General features: G+C 39.9%; 1 protein-coding gene across 6 annotated transcripts in view; it reads left to right on the top strand.

Moving 5' to 3' along the window:
• Nucleotides 1-24,687, top strand: part of LOC111159981 (branched chain amino acid transaminase 1) — a 106,635-nt gene that overhangs the window by 60,534 nt on the left and 21,414 nt on the right. For all 6 annotated transcript variants that reach the window (XM_022522712.1, XM_022522713.1, XM_022522709.1 and 3 more), the window contains one exon: nt 17,445-17,608. In XM_022522712.1, coding sequence (XP_022378420.1) covers nt 17,445-17,608 — 164 coding nt within the window. The remainder of the gene's footprint in view (nt 1-17,444; nt 17,609-24,687) is intronic.

The raw sequence follows: 24,687 nt of genomic DNA, 5'->3' as shown, positions 1-24,687 counted from the left end.
AAAGTTTATTTTTAATTTTCTATTTTATTTACATATTTTATTTTTAGTGTTTATATTTTAGGATAGGAAGAAATAGTTTTTAAAAGTCTGTTGAAACATTGTTACTACTCTGGAAGCACTGTCTTGTGTTTATTCTGAAGTACTTTCCCACTCTAAGATCTGATTCTTCTATTCTGAGTTTGTTGAAAGTTTTGTTATGAATGGATGTTAGGTATTGTTGATGGCTTTTTCTAAATGTCTTGACAGAATTATATGTTTTTGTCCTTTATTCTAAATTATATTTGTTATATTCAGTTTTTTGGTGTTAAAACAACCTTGTGTTCCTGGACTAAATCCTACTTGGCTACCATGAATAATTCATATTAAATCTTGTATTCAGTTTGCAAGCATTTTGTTAAGAATTTTTGTCAATGCTCCTAAAAGGTATTGGTCTATAGTTTCCTAGTGTATTTTGTTCTGTGATTTAGTAAATTGTTCAGAGTCCCAGAATCCTATAATCTAGAGTTAGACAAGTTTATAAACCTGATTTTATAGTCTAGCCTGTTGTCACAATTATCCTATTGGTGGTCTTCAACTTTTTGCATTTGAATCACCCAAGTTTGTTTGTTTGACTGATGATTGATTGATTGACTGGGGAGGGAGAGGGAGAAACACAATCTTAACCAGGCTCTACCCCAAGTTGGAGCCTGACACAGGGCTCCGTCTCTCAATCCTGAGATCATTACCTGAGCCAACATCAAGTCAGATGCTTAACTGACTACTGACAGCCATCTGGGTGCCCCCACTCTGGTTTGTTTGTTTCATTTATTTTTTTATTTTTTAAAGATTTTATTTATTTGACTCAGAGTGATCACAAGTAGGCAGAGAGGCAGAGAGAGGGGGGGGGGAAGCAGACTCCCTGCTGAGCAGAGAGCCCGATGTGGGCCTTGATCCCAGGACCCTGAGATCATGACCTGAGCTGAAGGCAGAGGCTTAACCCACTGAGACACCCAGGCACCCCCAGGTATTTTTTTAAATACACATCTTGACCCCAGTCCACAGAGATACTCACTGAGTAGATCAGAATGGTGTTTCTGATGGTGGGCGGAATTTAGGAACCTCAGTGACAAAAGCCCGGCCAAGAAGTTCTCTCCCAGTAGACTATCAACTTAGCTATTTGATCATGCTTTGGACCCCAGAATCAAGAATTTTTCAAAATCTGCTTTACAAGTGTAAGTTAAGAATTGAAGGAAATAACTGCTATCATGTGTAAGTCAACATTATTTATATTTGGTTGGTATATTTATACATATATTTATATCAATATTTACATTATAAATATAAATATGTTTATAAATACATATAAATATATATACAGGCAGAAAAGACAATCACCTATAATTCAGAAATGAGCATAATACAAATAATGTTCAGTAAAGCATTGGATTTAAACATTTGTACACCACACAGATGTCTTACAGTCTAGTCTGGTAAATTAGCACACACTGACTTTTCATGGTGGATGCATTTGGTAAGTGAGGTGCTGGCTCGAGGATTAGGCCCAGTGGCTTCCAGTCCACTGGGACTCTTTCATCAGGGATGGCTAACTTTTGCTGGCCTTTTTATGTTGCTTGATTTCATGATGGCTCTGCTTTGTCACTGGCTTCACAGAATAATTGCAGGCTTACCTCTGTATCGGTTATCTGATGTTTTGGTCTTGTCTTCTGCTGGCTAACATCCACATTATTTTTGTTTCCAGTTCTTTTCATGGTTAGATGAATTGATTAAGTGGGTCTTCAATCCAGGAGGTGTTTTGACTTCTTTGAATGAGCAAATAAATATATGTTGGGGTGATTTATTAAGTGATCTCACCCTGCTTTGATCTCATGTGCCCAGTGTCTAGTCCTGGGTGTGGGACCCCCCTGTGAGTGTCGAATAGTCCGTGTTCTACAACCCACTCATCTGTATTGAGCTTCAGCCCAGAGCCAAATAATTTAAGTCTGTGGAGCCAAGATCAGAGACCCTGCATTTAAGCAAACGTTCCAGGGATTTCTTTACTACTTTCAAGAGTATCACCATCTCAAGCCTTGGGAAAGAATTAAGTATATGGCTAGCAGTCTTTAAAGCTTTATTTGCTCCTGGGATTGCCAACTGGCACCAGGTAGAAATATTTACATCTTTGAAAGCTCAACTTCGTCCCAAGGGCACGGTGTCATTTTCACTTTCAGGGGCCATGATACAACAGTCCAGTGTTAATTATTCCTTCTTATGCCCAGTTTGATTCGGCAGCAGCCATGTGATAAGAGAGTGGTTCTCCTATCAGCTTACGAATTTCATTATGTTTGCAAAGTGTTCTGCTTCTTCACATGTTTATCATTAACTGACCCTTCATTTTTACTGACTTACATAGGTAATATCTACGTATGAATGTTTTTGTGCAGTTCTTCATATGTCTTCCAGACTTATTCGATAATAATTGATTCCATTACTAAAAGCCTGTTAGATTTAGGATTATGATAAACAGAATAGTATTTTATTGGGACATTTATAATTATCTATTAGTATATAACTACTGGGTAGAACTTGCCAGTAAAATATACCAGGCTGCCTATGAGTAGAAATTTTTTTAAAAAATTTTTTCCCATAAAATTCACATTACTAAACAAAATGCTGAACATTAATACATAAACCTCTTGGGAAAAAATTTAGAGAGTAAAATCATTCACGTTACCAAAAGATTTCTCATTAAAAAAGGAATTTGAACATCCCTTTACTATCTTCTAAAATGTTTTTTTATAGGTAGTTAAAAACTTAAACAGAAACTAAAAGCTGGAGTGCCTCAGACTACTGCTGATTATGTGTCAATTGGAAATTAAGATAAAATCTGAAAGCCTACTATTTAAATAAAGAACATTTACATGAACAATTTCTAGATTTTCATTTTATCAGACAAGAAGTTAAAATTACATGGCTATCAGAATCAGTATGGGATACCGAGCAGCCTTACCTCTAAAGAAGCTGGGTTTTGCTGATTTTAACATCTATTTTATCCAGCTTCACTCTGTTTAGTAACTCCAAGCAGGTACAGCTATATGAACGTACAAACAGACACAGGCTTTATTTCCTTAGTGATTCTAATAAGTGTACAAGTGCTTTGACCACAGTCTATAACAAAATAGGCACAACCATGAATTCTGAAATCCCGTGTGATCATGCTGTTCAGCCTTTCACATTTCCAGTTTTTCTCAGTGTCCTCTCATCCCACTGGAGATGATTGGAGAGGTGACAGAGTGAGGCTGCACTGGATAGTAGCAGGGCTGAGGATCCGTGTCACGGAGAAGAATCAAGTTTGATGGTGGAGGCACAGCCCACTCGGCCCCTTTGACCAGGTCCCAGGCTGAGGCCACAGATCTGCAAGCCACCAGCAGATTTGGCTTTTTCAGCTGTTCTCCTAGACAGACTGTCTTTGGCTCATGCAGAAGGCGAGGAATCCCTCATATTCAGTTAACTCGTACTTTTTTTTTTTTTCTTAAATATATATATTCAAAGATTTTATTTATTTATTTGACAGAGACAGAGAGAGAGCACAAGTAGGCAGAGCGGCAGACAGAGGGAGAGGCAGACGCAGACTCCATGCTAAGCAGAGAGACGGATGCAGGGCTCCCTGGGATCATGACTGAGCCATCCAGGCACCCCTTAACTCCTACCTCTACATTCAGAGTGCCCTTACATAAATCTCTGGAGCTGAGCCCCACTAGAGAAGCAGTCTGCTTTGGTTAATTGCAGCCTCAGACGCCCAGAATACAATCTGAACAGTGCAGAGCATTTTCAGTCCCTTCACATAAACAGTTTCCCCATTCACAACTTCTGGAAATCTTTCAGAATGACATTTTCATTAGCGCTCCCATTTATAAAACTCCTGCTGCCAAAGGGTCCAACCCTTCATTTCCGGTTCACTGCATGGGCTGCTTAAGGACATAAATTTCATAGACATGTCTTTCTTTTCCTTTTATCACCTTGTAAAATCTTCATATTACACATGTAATGTAACCTATAATCGTAACTGTTCCCGTGAAAAGAATTCCCTTTATTCACTGCCCTTACTTATGCATATATATATTGTATCTTACCATCATTTCTCTTTACAATTAGCCTCTATAAATGAAAGAATGTGAACAGATTTTAAAACTAAGGGGCACCTGGGTGGCTCAGTGGGTTGAGCCTCTGCCTTCGGCTCAGGTCATGATCTCATGGTCCTGGGATCGAGCCCCACGTCGGGCTTTCTGCTCAGCGGGGAGTCTGCTTCCTCTCCTCTGTCTCTCTGCCTGCCTCTCTGCCTACTCGAGATCTCTCTCTGTCAAATAAATAAATAAAATCTTAAAAAAAAAAAAAACTACCTGCCCCACCTGTGCCAGGTCCCTTACTGGGATTCCATTTCCCTGTCACCTGATCCAATACTGCAGCGAGAAGTTTGACAACATAGAACCCAGGGAATTCTTGAGTTAGTGTTTCCCAGCAAGATGCCCTTGGCCCATCTTACTTTCCCAGTCCGGGAAAGTTCTGCTGCTTTTCAGGGAAGTCCTAATTCTTTTTGATGAAATGCAGTCACTTGTTGGACACTGTCACCAACCCCTGCCATTATGAAGCTCTCCTAAGTCTCAGGCACGGTGCTTGGTGCTTTCTGTGCACTGGCAAACCCTGTGAATAGGAGCTCCTCGTGGCATTTCAGAGATGAGGAAACTGAGTCCCAAAGCAATGAAATAAGAAGCCTGCGTGCTCAGCCTCTCTGCCATGGAGCTGGGTCTAGGGAAACAGTGCTGAGCAAACGAGACATTTCTGCTCTCTGGGAAATCCGTGTCTGGTGCAGCAGTCACTTTTCATAATAGAAACTCATGAAATGACTGTGTACTGCTAGAGGGAGGTCTGTGCTGTGGAGAAACAGGGTGTAGCTCAATAACAGTAGTTAGTGTGGAAATATAATGGATGGGGCTACTAAGGTCTTTCCTGTCTTGTTCTCATATCAGTCCACCTTTGTGTCCATTTCCTTTCTTTCTCTGAGCCAGCAGCTTTCCTGCTCTTAATTACATTTGACCTAATCACTCCAGATATTATAATGTGTTATATATTCTGTATTATATAACACACACTATCACACAAAACACACCTGTGTTATATAACACACTTCTACGATCTTACGTTCAGTTACCATACTTCCAAGTTGAGGGATATCAGTTTTCACATGCAAATTTGCCATTCTGTTTCTAGGATTTTATTTTTATTTAAAAAAAATTTTTAGGGATACCTGGTTGGCTCAGTCAGTTAAGCTTCTGCCTTCAGCTCAGGTCATGATCCCAGGGTCCTGGGATCAAGTCCCCACATCAGGTTCCTTGTTCAGCAGGGAGCCTGCTTCTCCCTCCGCCAGCCACTCCCCCTGCTTGTGTTCTCCTGCTCTCTCTCTCTCTGTCTCTGATAGGTAGATAGATAGATAGATAGATAGATAGATAGATAGACAGACTTTTTTAATTCAGATAAAACTCTCAGGCATCGGGGCACCTGGGTGGCTCAGTGGGTTAAGCCTCTGCTTTCAGCTCAGGTCATGATCCCAGGGTCCTGGGATCGAGTCCCGCGTCAGCCTCTCTGCTCACAGGGAGCCTGCTTTCCCCCTTCTCTCTCTGCCTGCCTCTCTGTCTACTTGTGATCTCTGTCTGTCAAATAAATAAATAAAATCTTTAAAAAAAAAAAACTCTCAGGCATCATGCGTAATGATCCAATTCTTGCATATATTGCAAATTGATCACCACAGTAAGTCTGGTGAACAACCATCACCATACATAGTTTAAAAATTTTTTTTCTTATGATGAGAACTTGAAAGATTTACTCTCTTAGCAACTTTCATATGTACAATACAGTGTTATTAACTATAGTCACCATGCTGTTTGTTACAACCCCAGGATTTAGTTATTTTATACCTGGAAGTTTGTACATTTTGATCTTCTTTACCCATTTCTCCCACCCCCTTCCCCTGCCTCTGGTAACCACCAATCTGTTCTCTGCATCTACAAGCTTGTTTTATGTGTTTTCATTTTTGTTTTAGATTTTGAATATAAATGAGATCATGTATTTCGTTGCACATTGTGCCCTCAGGGACCATCCATGTTGTTGCAAGGCTGCATTCCTTCTTTATTCATGGTAAAGTAGTATTCCATTGTATCTATAGACCACATTTTCTTTCTTTCTTTCTTTTTAATTTTATTTTTTCAGTGTTCCAAGATACACTGTTTATGCACCATACCCAGTGCTCCATGCGGTCCGTGCATGCCCTCCTTAATACCCACCACCAGGCTCACCCATCCACCCGCTCCCCCTCCTCTCTAAAACCCTCAGTTTCTTTCTCAGAGCCCACAGTCTCTCATGGTTCTTCTCCTCTGATTTCCCCCAATTCACTTTTCCTTTCCTTCTCCTAATGTCCTCCATGTTATTCTTTATGTTCCACAAGTAAGCGAAACCATATGATAATTGACTTTCTCTGCTTGACTTATTTCACTCAGCCTCATCTCCTCTAGTCCCACCCATGTTAATACAAAAGTTGGGTATTCATCCTTTCTGATGGCTGAGTAATATTCCATTGTATGTATGGACCACATCTGTATCCATTCATCTGTTGAAGGGCATCTTGGTTCTTTCCACAGTTTGGCAACTGTGGCCATTGCTGCTATGAACATTGGGGTACAGATGGCCCTTCTTTTCACTACATCTGTATCTCTGGGGTAAATACCCAGTAGTGCAATTGCAGGGTCATAGGATAGCTCTATTTTTAATTTCTTACGGAATCCCCACACTGTTTTTCAAAGTGGCTGTACCAACTTGCATTCCCACCAACAGTTTAAGAGGGTTCCCCTTTCTCCACATCCTCTCCAACACTTGTTTCCTGCCTTGTTAATTTTCGCCATTCTAACTGGTGTAAGGTGGTATCTCAATGTGGTTTTGATTTTAATCTCCCTGATGGCTTATGATGAACATTTTTTCATGTGTCTGCTAGCCATTTGTATGTCTTCTTTGGAGAAGTGTCTGTTCATGGTTTCTGCCCATTTTTTGATTACCTGTTTTTTTGGGTGTTGAGTTTGATGAGTTCTTTATAGATCTTGGATATCAGCCCTTTGTCTGTGGTGCTATTTACAAATATCTTCTCCCATTCTGTGGGTTGCCTCTTAGTTTTGTTGTTTCCTTTGCTGTGCAGAAGCTTTTTATCTTGATGAAGTCCCAAAAGTTCCTTTTCACTTTTGTTTCCTTTGCCTTGGAGACAGTAGACCACATTTTTTTTATCCATTCATCCTTCAGTGGACACTAACTTGGCTATTGTAAATCCTGTGCAGTAAGCCCAGAGTTGCATTTATCTTTTGGAGTTAGTGTTTTTGTTTTCCTTGGATAAGGACCCAGAAGTGGAATTGCTGGATCATATGGTATTTCTATTTTTAATTTGCCTGGGAGTCTCCATACTGTTTTCCAGAGAGACTGCACCAATTTAATTGCCTACCAGCAGTGCACAAGGGTATATTTCTGGGATGTTAAAGGAGCTATTTGGGGGAGGGAAAACTATCTGGTAACAAACTCAAATAGTACCAAAGGCATGTAAAAGTAAGGAAGCTTCCTTTCACTCTCATTCTGATCCACAGTTCCACCGTTTGCCTCCTTCCAAACAATTCCTGTGACCACCTTTTCTTATATCCTTCTAGATGCCCATATTCTTACCTCTACCTGCATACATGTGTCTGTACATTAACTGTTAGCCTCTTTTTTTCAAAACTGGCAATAATTCTTTGCTCAGGTTCCCAGACTCAAAGATTTTTACACACACATTCACACACACACAGTTTAAAGAAAAGAATTAAATATGAAAATTTATGCACTTAACTCCCAGTTAACATTAGAATATGATTAGTACAGTTGGGATTAGAAAGTGACTAGTACAATTGAAACCTTTTGTATATCTTTCTCTGTTGATTTCCCTTCCCTCCCTAGAATCAATTAACCATGTTGTGCCATGTAGTTCTTTCTTTATTCTCTCCTCCTTTTACCTCCTGCCCCCAAATACAGGATTGTCTTATTATGGATGGGTAATTGGCATGTTTCTAACTTTTGGCTCTTATAAACAAAGCTGCTGGGCACATCCTTGTATGTGTCTTATAATTGACCTTTGTACTTGCATCTCTTTGGTATTTACTTAGGAGTTAAATTGAATAGAAGGATATATGTGTTTTGCTTTACTAGATATTGCAAAACAGAGTTCCAGATTGTTTTTACCAGTTTATTCTCCCACCAACAATGTATGAAAATTCTATTTGCTTCATATCCTTGCTGACACCGGTAGTATTGTGTTAATTTTATCCACTCTGATATATGAGTCTTACCTTCTTGTAGTTTTTAATTTTTATTTCCCTGAGGGCAAATTATGTTGAGTACCTTTTCATATGTTTATTGTGTATTGAAAATCCTTTTAGGAAATATCTTTGCCAGTCCTTTGCCATTAAAAAATTCATTTGTCTTTTCAATTTTTTTAGAGTCTTTGTATATGCTAGGTGTAAATTCTTTGTCAGAGATACATTTCACAAGTAGTAACTTTCCGTTCTGTGACACATCCTTTGTCAGATCAATGTATTGCAAATAGTGTTCTAATCTGTGGCTTGTTTTTTCGGCTAGTCTTGCTTTTTCACTCTCTTACTGGTATCTTTTAGAAAACATCAGTACTGGGTCACCTGGGTGGCTCGGTCAGTTAAGCGTCTGACCCTTAATTTCAGCTCGGGTCATGACATCAGGGTCGTGGGATTGAGCCCCACATCGGGTTCTGTGCTTGGCACAGAGTCTCTTTGAGATTCTGTCTCTGCCCCTCCCCCACTGTATAAAATAAATCTTTTTTTAAAAATGTTTCTTTGTAATGTAATTAAATTTATTTTTTTCTGTATATTTTGTGGCTTCTGTGTGTTTTAAATTCTTCCTTACTCCACGGTCATACTTCTGTTTTAGAGTTGTGCTTTTCCCTTTAGATGAAATCCATTTGGAAATGAACTTTGTATGAGGGAGTCAATTTTATTTTTCTCCATATGGATACCACGTTATTCTGTTACTGTTTATTGAGTGGTCTATCCTTTCTTCCCTGGTAGACAGTGCCAGATGTTCAATATTAAGTCTCCATAGAAGAAGACTATTTTTGGCTCCCCAGCTGTACCTTCTCTCTCTCTCTCTCTCTCTATGTATGTGTGTATATATATATACATATATATGTATATATATATATATATATACATATATATGTATATATATATATATATATATATATATTTGTGTTTTTGTCTGTCTCTTTTTTATTTAAATGGCAGCCATACTATGAACAATTTTGTTTGTATTATTGTTTTTGCATTTACAATTTGTCTTAGAGATTCTTCCACATCAGTACGTACAGATTTATCTCTGTTTTACCCATTTTCTTAGCTGTAAGGTATTCCTTCATACATATGTATCTTTTAATTGAATACAGGATGTCATAAATTATAAGTTACCCATTATTTTATGCACTGAAATGGAAAAAACATTGCTAAACTATGATGTAGTACTCTACTGACAATCCTGACTCACTCATGAATTAATCATACCAGCCTTTTATTATTATTTTTTTAATGTGTGTTTTCAGAGGACATCTGCAATTCTTCCTGCCATCGTTTGCACTGCTTGGCTTGTGATAGGCATTTTTATTTTTGCATGTAGCTTAATAACAGAAACTAACACAGCTTTATCTTCATATGGATTTCTTCCTCCCAGAGGTTCCATGAGAAGACTGGATGTTGCTTTGCAGGAAAATATTCAGTTGCATTTTTTCAGTGTTACTACAAATGTTTGTTTGACTGATATCAAATATATGTCCAGCTCTTGTCTTTGCACTTTCTGTTCAGTGATTTCTCTTTTCAATGCCAAGTCATATTGTAACTTTTTAAAGACATTTTAAATGGCAAACTCAGCATGTATGGCATCACCAATGCCCATAAGCCATTGGAAGTACCATCAGTATGAATAGCTAATTCCAAGTCTGGTAATGCCAGCTTTCCCATGAGTGCTACTTAGCCAATAGCAATTGTAAAATGCTGAGTCTGGATTTCAGACATGTTAAATGTGAGAAAAAATTGATATCTTAGAATCAATGAAATATGGTAGCATAATTTATGCAAAGAGTGTCCTGTTCATCACCCATTATGTTGATAGAACAAACATAAGAAGTATTATTAGTAAATTGAATAAAATGAGACCGTTAAATTTGGGAATCTTAAAAATGCAGGCTTTCTACAAGGAATTTTTATGTTGTAGACAAATCCCCTAGTTCACATGAAGACATATATTCAAGGATATTTATTGCAACTCCCAAATTTTCTGACAGATTGGATGTGAATGTGAAAGGAGAAAGGTCAAGTTTTCCTTTAGGCCAGAGCAACTGAATAGTGACAATTTGTTGGGATGCGGAAGAGTGAGGGAAAAGGTTTTTCTTCCGTATTTGTTGGAGCAATGATGGGTAGACTCTAGAGTTCAGTTTCGGGCATGGTAACTTAAGCTTGAGTTATCAAGTAAGTGGGCAGATCTACAAGTCTGAAATTTGGGGGAGAGTTTGGGATTTAAGTAATACCTTCTTAGTGTTTAACATATAATGCCTTTAGAGTCAAGGGAATATGTGAAGTTATTAAGAGAAGAAATCTAGATACTAGTGAAAAGAAGGTGAGGACTAAGCCCTGCAGCATTAAGAAGAAGGGGAGATAAAAAGGAATCAGCTAAGAAATCTGAGAAGTAACAGCCTGTAAAGTGGAAAGAAAAACAAGAAGTCTTGGTATACCAGAAGCCAAGTAAAGCACATGGAAATAATGATCAGTTGTGGTAGATCCTGCCCACAGGACCAGAGACATGAGGCCCAAGAATTGACTATTGGATTTGGCAACATGAAGGTCCTTGGCGAGATGGTTGTCCTGGAGTGGGACATGTGGTAAAGGGAATGTGTTTGTTTTTGATGGGAGCTACTACTACATATTTCTAAGCTGATGGAATGATCCAGAGGAAAGAGAAAATTGACTGTTACAAAACTAAAAAGATTTCCCAGGCTCTACTTCTTCATGGTTCTACTTCTGAGGGTGACGGTTCAGGCAGGCAGTGATGTGTGACTAGATGAAGGGGACAGAAGTAGAGCACATCCATTTCTCTGCTTCACGGCATCACACAATGTCCCACAGGATTTCTGCATACTTGCCATTATAACCTCCTCTCTCCCCTTTCTCTTTTGAATCTATAACATTCTGACTTTTGACTACCCCCCCCCACCCCCACCAACTCCCACTGAAATATGCTTGTCAAGATCACCAAGGACCTTCACATTGCCACAGCCAGTAGTCAGTTCTTGGGGCTCCCTTGAGTGTACCGTTCAGCTCACTCAGGATCTCACTTGGTCGGCTGGGTTGAGACTTGCCTATTGGGGGAGCATCTTCATTGCCAATGTCAACTCCCTGTATTGGTCTGAGTGTCTCTCTATTCCAGGCCCATTGTGTCCTTGGCCCAGTCAACTGAACCAAATTAGATGGAATCACAAAGTCAAAGTCTGAGTGCTGAGGCTAGGTAGTGAGGAGATCCTGGTTTTGAGGCCATTTTTGATACAAGAAAAATGCTCCTGTAGCATTTTCCTGTCCTCTAAAGAAAGGGGTCAGCAAACTTTTCCTATGAAGTCAGGTAGATACTCATGTTTGCCTTTGTGGTACAGAACCTCAGTAGACAACCCATAAATGCATGAATGCATGTATTCCAATAAGACTTTAAAAAACAGGAAGCGGGCTGAAGTTTGCTGACCCCTGATCTAGTCATTTCAAAAAGGGAAATGAAGCATGGTGTTTCTAAGAATGACTCATTCTGGCTCTTCCTGGGTACTTCCCTATCAAGTTTTCTTGACCACTTGTTTGTAATAATCCATGCTAAAATTTCTGTTTAGGGTTGATTTCAGATATGCCAAGCTGTATATATATACCGGATGCTGGTATAATAATCCTGTCTTTTCCCCAAGTGCTCATTTGCCACAATTCCAACACTGAGTGTTGAGTGTAGTTTCCGTGGTCCCATCTACAGTCCTCCTAATGTCGCCTTCAGGCTTTGCGTTTTGGTAAATACTGAATTTATTTACCACTATTACTGTTAGAAATGAGTAGGTATAAAAACAAAAATAATTGCTGTTTGTTGGATGGTTGAAAAAGAGGAGGCTCTGGGTGCTTTCCACAGTTTATCTAATTTACCCCTTATATTGATGCTGTAAGCAGTCATTATGACTGCGTTTATATAACCTTAGACAGGTAGTTGTTCTTTTTTCCTTATCCTAAGTTTTCTTTTAACTATGTGCTTTCTGAATTTTAAGGTCATTCTTATTTAAAAACTACAGAAGAGTGCTATCCTTTCTTTTTGTCAATGTTGAATATATACTGTCTTTTATAGCAAGCCTCAGAATATTCTGGACTTTAGCCTCCCTCATGGTATTCTTTGAATGTCCACATACGAATTCGGTTAGTTTAGGAAATAAGGCAGGGGACAAAGGAACATTTTCTCTGTGGTATCAATGCAACATAGGAGGTTTAGTATCTTTTTTTTTTTTTTTAATCAAAGTAATTCAGATTTGGCAAATAAGTTATCTAGGTTGTTTTCACAGCTCCTCTCTGTAAACAACTTCTTATAATGTAGTAAACCTGGTATAACAAGGCACAGTATTCTGTGTAGGGGACGGAGATGGCCTTGCACATCACTGATTGTGCAGATTAACAAGAGGTAGAGAATTACAGAAACATTTGTAAGCAAGTGTAATGGACATTTTATCTAAATGCACAGAAGTGCAGGGTGCTGTGATCGCATGTAACACGAGTACCTGACTTTGTAAAGAGGGCTCATTTTCTGAAATGACATTTAAGTTGAGATTGGAGGGTTTATATTACTTAGGAAGGAGAGGGGATGTCTTAGTGGGCTGCCGTGACAGAATACCATGGAGTGAATGTCTTAAACACTAGAATTTATTTTCTCATAGTTCTGGAGGCTGAAAGGTTAAGATCAAACTGCCATCAGGGTTAGTTTCTGGTAACGGTCTCCCCATCGAGGTCTACCTCACTATGTCCTCACAGAGCCTTCTGTGTGTGAGGGGGGAGTGGGTTGGGGATCGAGTGGAGAACTCGTGCTCTAATGTCTCTTCCACTTCTTAGAAGGACACCAGCCCTGTTGAATTAGGACCTCACCATTTTGACTTTGTTTGACTTTAATGACCTCCTTAAAAGCTTTAGCTCCAGAAGTAGTCACATTGGGGTTGGGGCTTAAAATTGGAGGTAGACACATTTCAGTCCATAACAGGGAGAAGGAGAGTGGTCCAGGGGGAGTAGTTTAGGAAGACATTGTAGAGGCAGGAAAGTGAGGGGGTTTGAGCATGAGGTACGTAGAGTGTGAGGGCCATGCTGAAGGCTGAGATAGAAACAAGAGATGCCTTGACTTGAACTCTTTCCAGAGTAAGAAATCTTGGGTACTTCTTGTTTTAAACTTTGATATTACAAAAAGAGGTCTGGATTAAGAGTAGAAGATCTAGAGCTTAATAATTGAGACCTTGGGCAAATTGTTTGGAGCCTCAGTTTCTTCAACATAAAAATAGAAATTAAAACCCTTAACTTCCTGGCTTATTGGATTAGATGAGGCAATAACTGAAATGTCTTAGAAACCAAAAGCTATACAATTATTGAGGATTTTTTAATCATTCACCAAACCAACTCATTTTTCCTACAAAAACTACATGAATTTATTATCCCTCTGGTTTTTTTTTTTTGTTTTTTTTTTTTTAATATTTTATTCATTCAACAGAGAGAGATCACAAGTAGACGGAGAGGCAGGCAGAGAGAGAGAGAGAGGAGGAAGCAGGCTTCCTGCTAAGCAGAGAGCCCGACGTGGGACTCGATCCCAGGACCCTGAGATCATGACCTGAGCCGAAGGCAGCGGCTTAACCCACTGAGCCACCCAGGCGCCCTATCCCTCTGTTTTGTAACTCACACACTGAAGGCCTTACCTGGACCCCTAGTCCTCTCCATATCTCTTCTAGTGCCTCTAAGCCCAATATTCTTCACTGTTTTCCCCTCTAAAACAAATTATGCTCTTTTTAGAATTTAAAAAAGAAAAAAGTCATGACACTGTTTTTGAAAAATGTTCTTGTTATTCCCAATTATCTTATTTTTTTTCTGTCCTGTGTTCGTCTTAAACAAATGCTTAAACAGAATTATTCTCAAGCCTCCACACGGCTGCTGTGCTTCTCAGCCCCTGGGACATTTTCTGCCATCGTTCACATAACCTCTGAAATTCTGCCTTTTTATATACTAATTTTCTGACTGACTCAGAAGTGGTGATTTTCCCTGGAATTGGTCACTTTATTTTCCATCACACCCAAGGGGCTTGTTATTTTGTGCAGAATATATATGTACTTAATACTTTTGTATATGTGTTTGTGAGGTATAATATAAAGATGAGTATTTTTTCATACACCTCAGAATTTCAACTTAAGTCAATGTGGTCCCTTGAGAAGTGACATACTTCGCATCCATGAGATTTTATATTCCTCATTTCCCATGGCTTTTATTTTTTTTTAAGCCCTCAATTCCTTATATATTGAAATAATCTGGAAATTAGAAAAAAGAATAAAAAATGTTCATAAGGAAATGAGACTTATTGAAACAGTTTCACAGCTTATCAGATGTTCTTATTTTCTCTTTATTTATGTGGCTTTTGCTTTATTCAAACGGAAGCCCGACCAGGTCATTATAGATGTATGTTTCTTAGCATTTAATGAATATTATGGAAGAAATTGCTATTAATTGTAGTGGTAGCACAGAATTTAAATTGCTTTCCAGAATAGAAGGGAGAATTAAGACAAACAGATAATGGTTCCTAAGGCTAGAAACAGATAGTCGCCAAGCTCCCTTCCTAATGCAGTTACCTATTTATTTTCAGTCTTGAAACAGTGTGGCCATTTGCAGTAAAGTCACAGAGTTCTTTTCATGAGAAGACGATCAATATAAGTAATCATTTAAGGATGAAGGTGACCAAGCTGTGATCAACACTAGTACTTGAAGTACTTGTAAAAAAACAAAAAAACAAAAAAACAAAAAACCATGAGTTGGCTTTGCTTAAATTTCAGAAAATAAAATATTAGTACACATAAACACATTATCTCTCAGCATTGAAAACTTCTCATCTATAATTTACCTCCTTGCTAAGAATAAAAGTGTTACTTAAAGGTTTATTGATTTTTTTTTTTCCCAGAAAGAGATTTCATGCCTAAGATTATTCCATTTTTCCATCTGTGCTCTCTATACCACCACCTAGTGGAGGAAATGCAAGTTTACTGTCAATTAAAGTCAGGAAGAAAATGAGTAAGATGAAATTTATCCCACATTTCCATGATGATGAGGTATTGCTTCTAGTATAACGCAGGTTGTGAAAAATACATGAGTTAAGAGTGATAAAATTTCAGACATTTGTGTGGTTTTTAATAAAATGCTTATCAGTTTGTCCACGAATAAGCTATTTTATTCAGAAACTTAGAGGATAGATAAATTACTGAGGTTTTGTGCTGCAGATTGGATTTCCAAGTTGTGTTGGGAAGTTTCTCTTTATTACTCAAGAGGAGGGTCCAAAACCTTTTCTTTTTAAGTATTAAGCTTCAAAGCTCCTCTGACATGAATGTATCATTGTAATTTACTTAACCTGATAGGTGCATAAAAGTGTGGAGAGAAGTTAGTCAATTTTTATCAAAGCTGGGAAGAAAGACAGGTATGTATTATTATTCTGAAGTTTTGGGGGACAAATAAAGCTTTAAGGCTCTTCCCTCATTACTGGTAGGGGAATCCTGTTCAGTCCCAACTAAGAACAAATCCAAGCAAGTGAAAAACCAAAACCCATTGTTGCTTGCTGACTCTGGCCATCCAAGCCTTTCTCGGTCTCATGTTCACATGGAATACAAATGGAATCATCTTCCCACTTTTTTTTTTTTTTTTTTAAAGATTTCATTCATCCATTTGACAGACAGAGATCACAAGTAGGCAGAGAGACAGGCAGAGAGAGAAGAAGGGAAGCAGGCTCCCTGCCGAGCAGAGAGCCCGATGCGGGGCTCGATCCCAGGACCGCGGGATCATGACCTGAGCTGAAGGCAGAGGCTTTAACCCACTGAGCCACCCAGGTGCCCCTCATCTTCCCACTTTCTGAGGGTTACATGCCTTTTGGAGGACATCAGTGTGCACGTATACAAATACATTTTTTATGCCCATGAATATTTTACTTACCCGAGTTTTGATGATCTGGGCATAAGTAGTGAGTGGGGGCTTTGGGAGGGAGACAGAATAAAATTCAGAAAAAAAAAATACCTCCAGACCCACTTTAGTCAGTTCATCAAGCAAACAAAATGGTCACACACGGTCAGCTGGAGTTGAGTCCCTTCTTAATTCTTACCATGACAGACTCTTAACCACCATCTAGGCAGACACCACTCTGCTGAAGAACAGACGTAGCATTTTTTTATCCTGAGACTGTCAATGTAATAGTCCTGGGCTCGTTTTCTTATTCCCAATGGTCTTGAATCACATAGAATAGAGCAGCAGCCTCTTTTGCCTTTATAATACATAACCTCAAAGCTTTCAGTCTTTCCATTTTCCTCCTTAGTAAACAACTGAATAATTACTTATAATTGTTTTGCGCTGGAGACAACATAGTTTTGCGTGGTTGGCTTATGCTTTCCCAGTGTTTGTGGGGAAAGACCATGTTCTATCTTTGTCATTCATGACTCATGTTCCTCAGTCCTTCATCCTCTGGCTTTTTGGGGAATCTCGATCTCATCTAGTATCTTCGCCTGCTGTGAAGCTCCACTCTTGCCGTCTCCTGTCTGTGACCATGGGGTATAGTAATGGCACACTCACCTATACCCACCACCTGTCCCCCCCACCCGCCCTGGCATGTCTTGAAGCTGTTAGTAATCTGTGAACACAGAAGGGGAAGTTAGAAAAGCAAATATTGCATTTCCTCTCTAGAGACAAAAATCATGTCTGGGTTCTTCCCTTTTTCAATTCTCAGTCAATGCAAGGTGTTATAAAGCTGGTTGTCAAAAACATATTTCTCCTCTCAAAGCCCTCCTCACAAAAAGTTGTGATAAATTTCTTTTTCCCCTAAAACCGTAACTCAGAAGGCAAAGCAAAATGGATCCTTCCTCAGCACTCCGGCCTTTGTGTTTGTTCTTAAAGGACCATCTGGCTTTGTGTAACTCAACTTGAGAAGTAACAGCCCCCGTGCTCAGACAGCCCCTCTGGGAGAGAGTTACAGATCTGTTCTAGACTTTAAGACTGGTGTCTCCATTTACATTAACAGTTGTGTGTACTTTTACTCCATCACAGCCTTCTCTTGGAGTCAAGAAGCCTACCAAAGCCCTGCTCTTTGTAATCTTGAGCCCAGTGGGGCCTTATTTTTCAAGTGGAACCTTTAAGCCGGTGTCCCTTTGGGCCAATCCGAAGTACGTGAGAGCCTGGAAAGGTGGGACTGGGGACTGCAAGATGGGAGGGTAAGTGAATCTGTTTCTGATGAAAGTTAAGAGTCCCTCACAACCTTTCAATTATCACCATCTCAAATCAGTCCAAGTACATATGTTAATATTCAAATTGAAATGCCCTTTTTCTGTTTTGTGTTTATTCTTCAGTGTTAAATTGTGCTAGTTCAGGGACACCTGGGTGGCTCAGTTGGTTAAGCATCTGCCTTCGCCTCGGGTCATGATCTCAGGGTCCTGGGATTGAGCCCCATGTCTGGTTCCCCACTCAGCGGAAAGTCGACTTCTCCCTCTCCCTCTACTGCTCCCCCTGCTTGTGCTCTCTCTCTCTCTCAAATAAAATCTTTAAAAAAAAATTGCGCTCATTCAAAGGATCACCTGTGACCCTTTATAAGGGAGAACCACCGAGTGTTATACAGCAGCAAGAACTAAGATAAGTAAATTGGGAATAACACGAATGCTTTGAATTCACTGCCCCTGGAGGCTGGTGCTCTAGCTGCCGGCAGAAAGGTGGCCTGAGAGAGCATCTGCTGCTGGGGCCGAGGCTCTCCGCCGGCTCCAAGGAGTCCTGTCTGGGGAAGGTGCCCGCTTCACTCAAGTGCTGTCTTCATTGCCACAGATTGTAGCCGTACCTGCTGCCAGCTGGCTGAGGGACAGCCCTGCTTTGGCTCTGTCAGGCCAGTCTCATTGGCCATATGTAGCTGGCTGGAAATAAAAGAGCATTTGAAAAGTGTTAGACAATTTCAGGGGTGGACTTGGCCATGAGCAGAGAATGCCCCTCTGGGTGAGCCTGAATAGCCAGATTCACCCGGGGGCTCTTCCTTTGTGTACATTGAGGCAGCAGTAGGCCTGGGAGGTGACGCTGTGGTGACTTCCGGGCTTAGGGAAAACATGCAGACTCAGGGAGACCTGGGAGTGTCTGGCGATGTATGGCTAGGATATGAGAGAGATGTTGACAGCTGGGTTTGAACCCTCTGTTGTCCCTCTGTATTTTTTTTTTTTTTTCCTTTTCTACCAAAAAGAAAAAAAAAAGGTTAGAAAATTCTGGGTCCTGTCCTCCCTGCATTTTTAGCAGCTGCATTCTCTCAGTAGCTAGAGAAATCCTAACGATGTCCATTAAACCAAGAAGTCCCTTTTTTTTCCTTTTAGCATGGAGCACTCCTCCCTGATGGTGGGCTATGCTAGTCAGGTTGAAACAACTTCTTTTGGCTGTTTTCTTGATGTCTTTTTCACCTGTTCAGACTTCTTCACACGGCATAGACACCCCTGACACCACATGTATCACTTTGTGAGAACCTCCCCTAGAGTTCACCTTATAGTAAATCCGTCTTTGATGAAGAGGTCCTAATAAGCTCCTTTTTCCTCTTTGAATCTTGCTTTCTAGCTCCCCCTACCTGCCCAGGATAAAGGTAACATGGGAATGTTGAGAGTTACAGGAAAATTTAGTTTTAGTGTTGGGGACAGTTTGTAACTTTTTATAAAGATGATATAATGCAGTATGAACAGAATACATGATCACTAGAGGCCAATTAAAAAACTGTTCTTCTCTGTACAGCACGAAGAGTGAGCCCTACTGTTACTATGGGCTTCAGTTAATATTAGCGAATCAGTATTGGCTCATCAGTCCTAACAAGTATATACGAATGTGAGAGGTTAACAGGGGAAACTGAAGTGGGAGAGAAGACACGGGGGAACTCTTTTTGCTCACTTTCTCTGTAAACCTAAAACTGCTATAAAAAATAAAGTCTCTTATAAAAAAAAATTAATACTTGGACTCATTAGGCTCAGGTGGGCCATGATCCGTGGAAGTTGGCATGAAACCTCTTAGAGAAGAGAATATTGCGTCTTATAAATAAAGCAGGAATGACAAGTGAGAAGGCGGTAACCCAAAGGGGGGTCTTTTAACCAAAGACGTGCAAGGGAAACACAGGATTCTTCATTTAGTATCAACCTATTTAGTTGGCAAAGACATTTGGCAGCCCCCTTAGATTTTATTATTGCTTCTTTTTCTAAACCAATTAATTCAACAATTACCTTCCAAGTTTTTTAGCACCTCTGTAGTTAGTTGACATTTATTAAATAGCTATTGGTTTTCCTCAGCTTGAGAAAATTTCTGCCTTCCCAGTTAACCTAAGGAAGAGAAGGATTTTTTTAAAGATTTTATTTATTTATCTGACAGAGAGAGAGAGACAGTAAGAGAGGGAACACAAGCAGGGGGAGTAGGAGAGGGAGAAGCCAAGCAGGGAGTCCGATGGCGGGACTTGATCCCAGGACCCTGGGATCATGACCCAAGCCGAAGGCAGACACTTAACAATTGAACGACCCAGGCGCCCTGGATTTTCCTTTTATTCTAAGATTATTCCACTTCTTTGAAGCCTTCAGAGATAATGTTATTCTTTTATATCTAAATATGCATAAATGAGAGAAGTCATACAATGGCACGCAGCTGAAGGAAAGCTCTAGCACCATGGTTCTCACCTTGGTTACAGATTAAAATCAGCTTTACCAACTACTCCTCTCTGGGTTCCATGGTTAGAGCCTAAGTAAGCATCGGATTTTTTTTAAATTTTATTTAAATTCAAGTTAGTTAACATATAGTGTATTACTGGTTTCAGGGGTAGAATTCAGTGATTCATCAGTTGCATATAACACCCTGTGCTCATTTTGTCAAGTGCCCTCCTTAACATCCATCACCCAATTACCACATATCCCCCCACACCTCCCCTCCAGCAACCCTCAGTTTGTTCTCTATAGTTAAGACTCTCTTAGGGTTCGTTTTCCTCTCCAAAATCTTGTTTTATTTTTCCTTCCCTTCCCCTATGTTCATCAGCTTTGTTTCTTAAATTCCACATAAGACTGAAATCATATGGTATTAGTCTTTCTCTGACTGACTTATTTCACTTAGTGTAATACCTTCTAGTTCCACCCATGTCATTGTAAATAGCAAGATTTTGTTCTTTTTGATGGCTGTGTAATATTCCTGTGTGTGATTGAGGATCTTCTTTATCCTCAATCAGTGGATATCTAGGCTCTTTCCATAATTTGGCTATTGTGGATATTGCTGCTGTAAACACTCGTGTGCATGTGCCCCTTCAAATCACTATTTTTGTATTCTTTGGATAAATACCTAGTAGTGTAATTGCTGGATTATAGGGTAGTTCTATGAGCATCGGAATTTTTTAATGTGAAAACAAAGTTGAGAAACACTGAGTTAGAAGAAGGTCTTTCATCATTGGAGCATCTTTATTCCTGATTTCTTAGTTTCCTTGTTAATATGGAAAGAATTGGCCCTGCCCCCACTCTAAATTAATTAGCTAATTAATTAATTTTTACTCTTATTCTGTATTTGAATACAAGCTTTGAAGTCAGTTAGACCTGGCTTAAAAACCTTACAGTCTTGAGCTATTACTTAACTGGTTTCAGCCTCCTTGTTTCTTCATTTATAAAGTTAGGACAGTAATACCCAGCTTACCTGTGAGGCTGAAGCAGGGCACTATGAAGTGCCTAGGACCATGTGGTTGGCTTGTAGAAAGCTGCCAATAAGTGTGGTGCTATAACCTGGCAGTGAACAGCATGGGCTTGGCACTCAGAGATATCTGAGAATCCTACGCTTGTATCTGTGTGATCCTATATTACTAAGTACCCTCTTCCTATAAGTCCTCCAAAGTATAATAAAGTCTAGTGTTGTTTTAAGATGTTTCATTGAAATAATGGACTTAAGTACTCAGTACCCTGCCTGGCAAGTACTAAGTATCCTCTTAGCAGACAATAGTTGATATTATGAGGCTTGCTTGCTTTCTCATTTCATCTCCTGGACCCTGCCTTAGGAGCAGTCTCTTGGATTTCACACAATAGAATTTACTCTTTTGGACAGATGTATTTAATCTATCTTCTCCCAGATTTTTATTCTGGGAGAAGATAGATTATGTACAGTTAAAATTTTTCTGTATAGACAGTTGTCCAAATTTTTCATTTTTCTCTTTCTCCCAAGGACATGTGTTTCTTTCTTTCTTTTTTTTTTTTTTTTAAAGAATTTATTTATTTATTTGACAGAGATCACAAGTAGGCAGAGAGAGAGGAAGGGAAGCAGGCTCCCCACTGAGCGGAGAGCCCCGATGCGAGGCTCGATCCCAGGATCCTGGGATCATGACCTGAGACAAAGGCAGAGGTTTTAACCAGCTGAGCCACCCAAGTGCCCCAGGACATGTGTTTCTTTTCTGAATATTGGTGGCATGTGGGAGGGAATCCAAATATATTATCAAAATATTAATGACCCTGTGGATATTAATAATCCAGTTTACACCTGAGAGAGATTTTGAGGAAGAACTCGGTTAAGGAAAAATACCATCTATAGAATATAGTAATCAATCAACCAAATAAGCACCAAACAAATAAAAACCCTTTTTCTTTCAGTGTATAGAAATGGTTGAGGTCCTTAATTCTCTTTCTTGTCCAAGTAGCTTCATGATGCTAAGGAACCATGGTTTTAATTCAGCTAACATTCTCAAAAGTGTGCATGTGTGTTTTTTTAGAAACTTCTTGAAAAGGCTAGTTACTCATGCTATGAAAATTCTCATTTTAACGAAGAACATTTTTTTTTTAAGATTTTATTTATTTATTTGACAGACAGAGATCACAAGTAGGCAGAGAGGCAAGCAGAGAGAGAGGAAGGGAAGCAGGCTTCCAGCTGAGCAGAGAGTCCGAAGCAGGGCTCGATCCCAGGACCCCAGGATCATGACCTGAGCTGAAGGCAGAGGCTTTAACCACTGAGCCACCCAGGCACCCCAACGAAGAACATTTTATGAGAGAAATCATTAAAGTCTCAGTGGCTGTGTCTATGAACTAGGCAAAAGTCAATTGAAATAGAGGAGTGTTTTGGGTTTTTTTTAGGATTTTATTTATTTATTTGGCAGACAGAGATCACAAGTAGGCAGAGAGGCAGGCAGAGAAAGAGGGAAGCAGGCTCCCCACTGAGCAGGGAGCCCGATGCGGGGCTGGATCCCAGGACACTGGGATCATGACCTGAGCCGAAGGCAGAGGCTTTAACCTGCTGAGCCACCCAGGTGCCCCGAGGAGTTATTTTTTTTTTAAAGATTTATTTATTTGTTTGTTTATTTGAGAGAGAGAAAGAGAACATGGAGTGGGGTGAGGAGGTAGACAGTAAGAGGGAGAAGCAGACTCCCTGCTGAGATCTGGGCCTCCAGGATCAGGACGGGAGCCAAAGGCAGTCACTTAACCAACTGAGCCACCCAGGTGCCCTAAATGAGTTATTTTTTTGGAAAAACTTGATTTTATTAGGCTGTAAGAGGCTCACATGAGCTGTTTCTTAGCTTTTATTGTTATTGCTTCATTTTTTCCAAATAGCCCATGCAGTGTATAAAGTATTCTTATTTGCCAGATGAATCCATTAAGGCAAAAATATGAACTGACTCACTTAAGTGCACACGTAGCCAAACAGTAGAAGTTCAAGAGCTGTACTGAAGTCCACTGGCCCCAAACCCATGCTCTTTCTAGTGGACTCCTGCTGAAGTCTCATTTATCTTCCATTATTGAAAAGTATTCATAATTTTAACTCCACTGTTGCTTATTTACCATTAATTCTGAATCCGGGTGGTCCAGCTTTTTATGGTCATCAAACAAAACCTCCTATATAAAGAATTGTATCCTCTCTAGATTGGCTGATAATTTTCATTTTATTATCTGCATTTTGAAGTTCTCTTTTTTTTTTTGAGATTTATTTATTTTGGGGTGCCTGGGTGGCTCGGTGGGTTAAAGCCTCTGCCTTAGGCTTGGGTCATGATCCCAGGGTCCTGGAATCAAGCCCCGCATCGGGCTCTCTGCTCAGCGGGGAGCCTGCTTCCCTTTCTCTCTCTCTGCCTGCCTCTCTGCCCACTTGTGATCTCTGTCTGTCAAATAAATAAAATTAAAAAAAAAAGATTTATTTATTTTAGCAAGACAGAGAGTGAGCACGAACAGTGGGAGAGGTGAAGGGGGAGAGAATCCCAAGCAGACTCTGCACTGGGTTTGGAGCCCCTTGTGGGGCTTGATCCCGTGACCCTGAGATTACAAGATAACGACCTGTGCCAAAATCAAGAGTCAGATGCTCAACTGACTAGGTCAACTAGGTGCCCCATTTTGAAACTCTTTTAATGAATCTTACCTGACCTTGATGTGAATAAATTCATGACCCATGTAGCCATATAATGTAAGGCCTATTTCCCATAGTTTTTCTAGAATGTTTTAGTTATTAGTCAATATTCTTGGAGTTGCAAGTCAGAAAACCAACTCAGGGGGTGCCTGGCTCGCTCAGTCAGTGAAACGTGTGACTCTTGATCTTGGGCTTGTGGGTTCAAGCCTCACAGTGGGTGTAGAGATTACTTAAAAATAAAAAATTAAAAATTAAAGAAACAGACTCAAACCATCTTAAGCGGGAAATGAATTGAGGGGCTCATGTATGTAGGATGGCAGCGGTGGACCCACTAGGGGCTCAGATCATTGTTGCCAAGTCTCTTTTGCCCTTGTGTATGTCCTACTCACCCGCTATCCTTCTACCCAGTCTGTTGCTCTCTCTCGCCCTTCCCTTCTGGTTCTCTCTCCCTCCATCTCTTGTGGTAGCTTCTGCCTGTACGTTAGCCTCGGGCTCTCCTATTTCAGATGCCTTCTCCTGTGAAGGGTAGTGATCGTGAATACAATAGATGCCAGGCTTATGTCAGAGCAAACAGGCTGCCATTACCCCCAAAGGGTAAAATAACATCTTTCAGTTTCCCTACATTAAAATGAATGAGTGAATCACTCAAAGAAGGGCTTCTATGAGCAGCTACATGCCCACCCTTTAATTCAGTTGTGTAGGGCAAGGTATAATGACTTCCAATCAACCCAAGCAGAATGACTTGGCTCCAAAGGAGGGCCCAAAGAAAATATAGTGGGATGAAAATGGCAGACAGCCACAGTGAATGGGGCTCTAGTGCTTAACTGATACTTTTAATTAGACATTTTGATCCCAACCAAATGTAAAAGAGGCACTTTAAAAGGCCTAGGTGGGTATTTTGTGGACGCTGACGTTAATGCTTTGTAGTAGTTATTGTAGTATTTTGTTT

Source organism: Enhydra lutris, unplaced genomic scaffold (assembly GCF_002288905.1).
Source record: "Enhydra lutris kenyoni isolate GAN:26980312 unplaced genomic scaffold, ASM228890v2 scaffoldscaffold72, whole genome shotgun sequence".
Taxonomy (NCBI): domain Eukaryota; kingdom Metazoa; phylum Chordata; class Mammalia; order Carnivora; family Mustelidae; genus Enhydra; species Enhydra lutris.
Note: the sequence above shows the minus strand (reverse complement) of the source record. Positions and strands in the feature narration are given on the sequence as shown.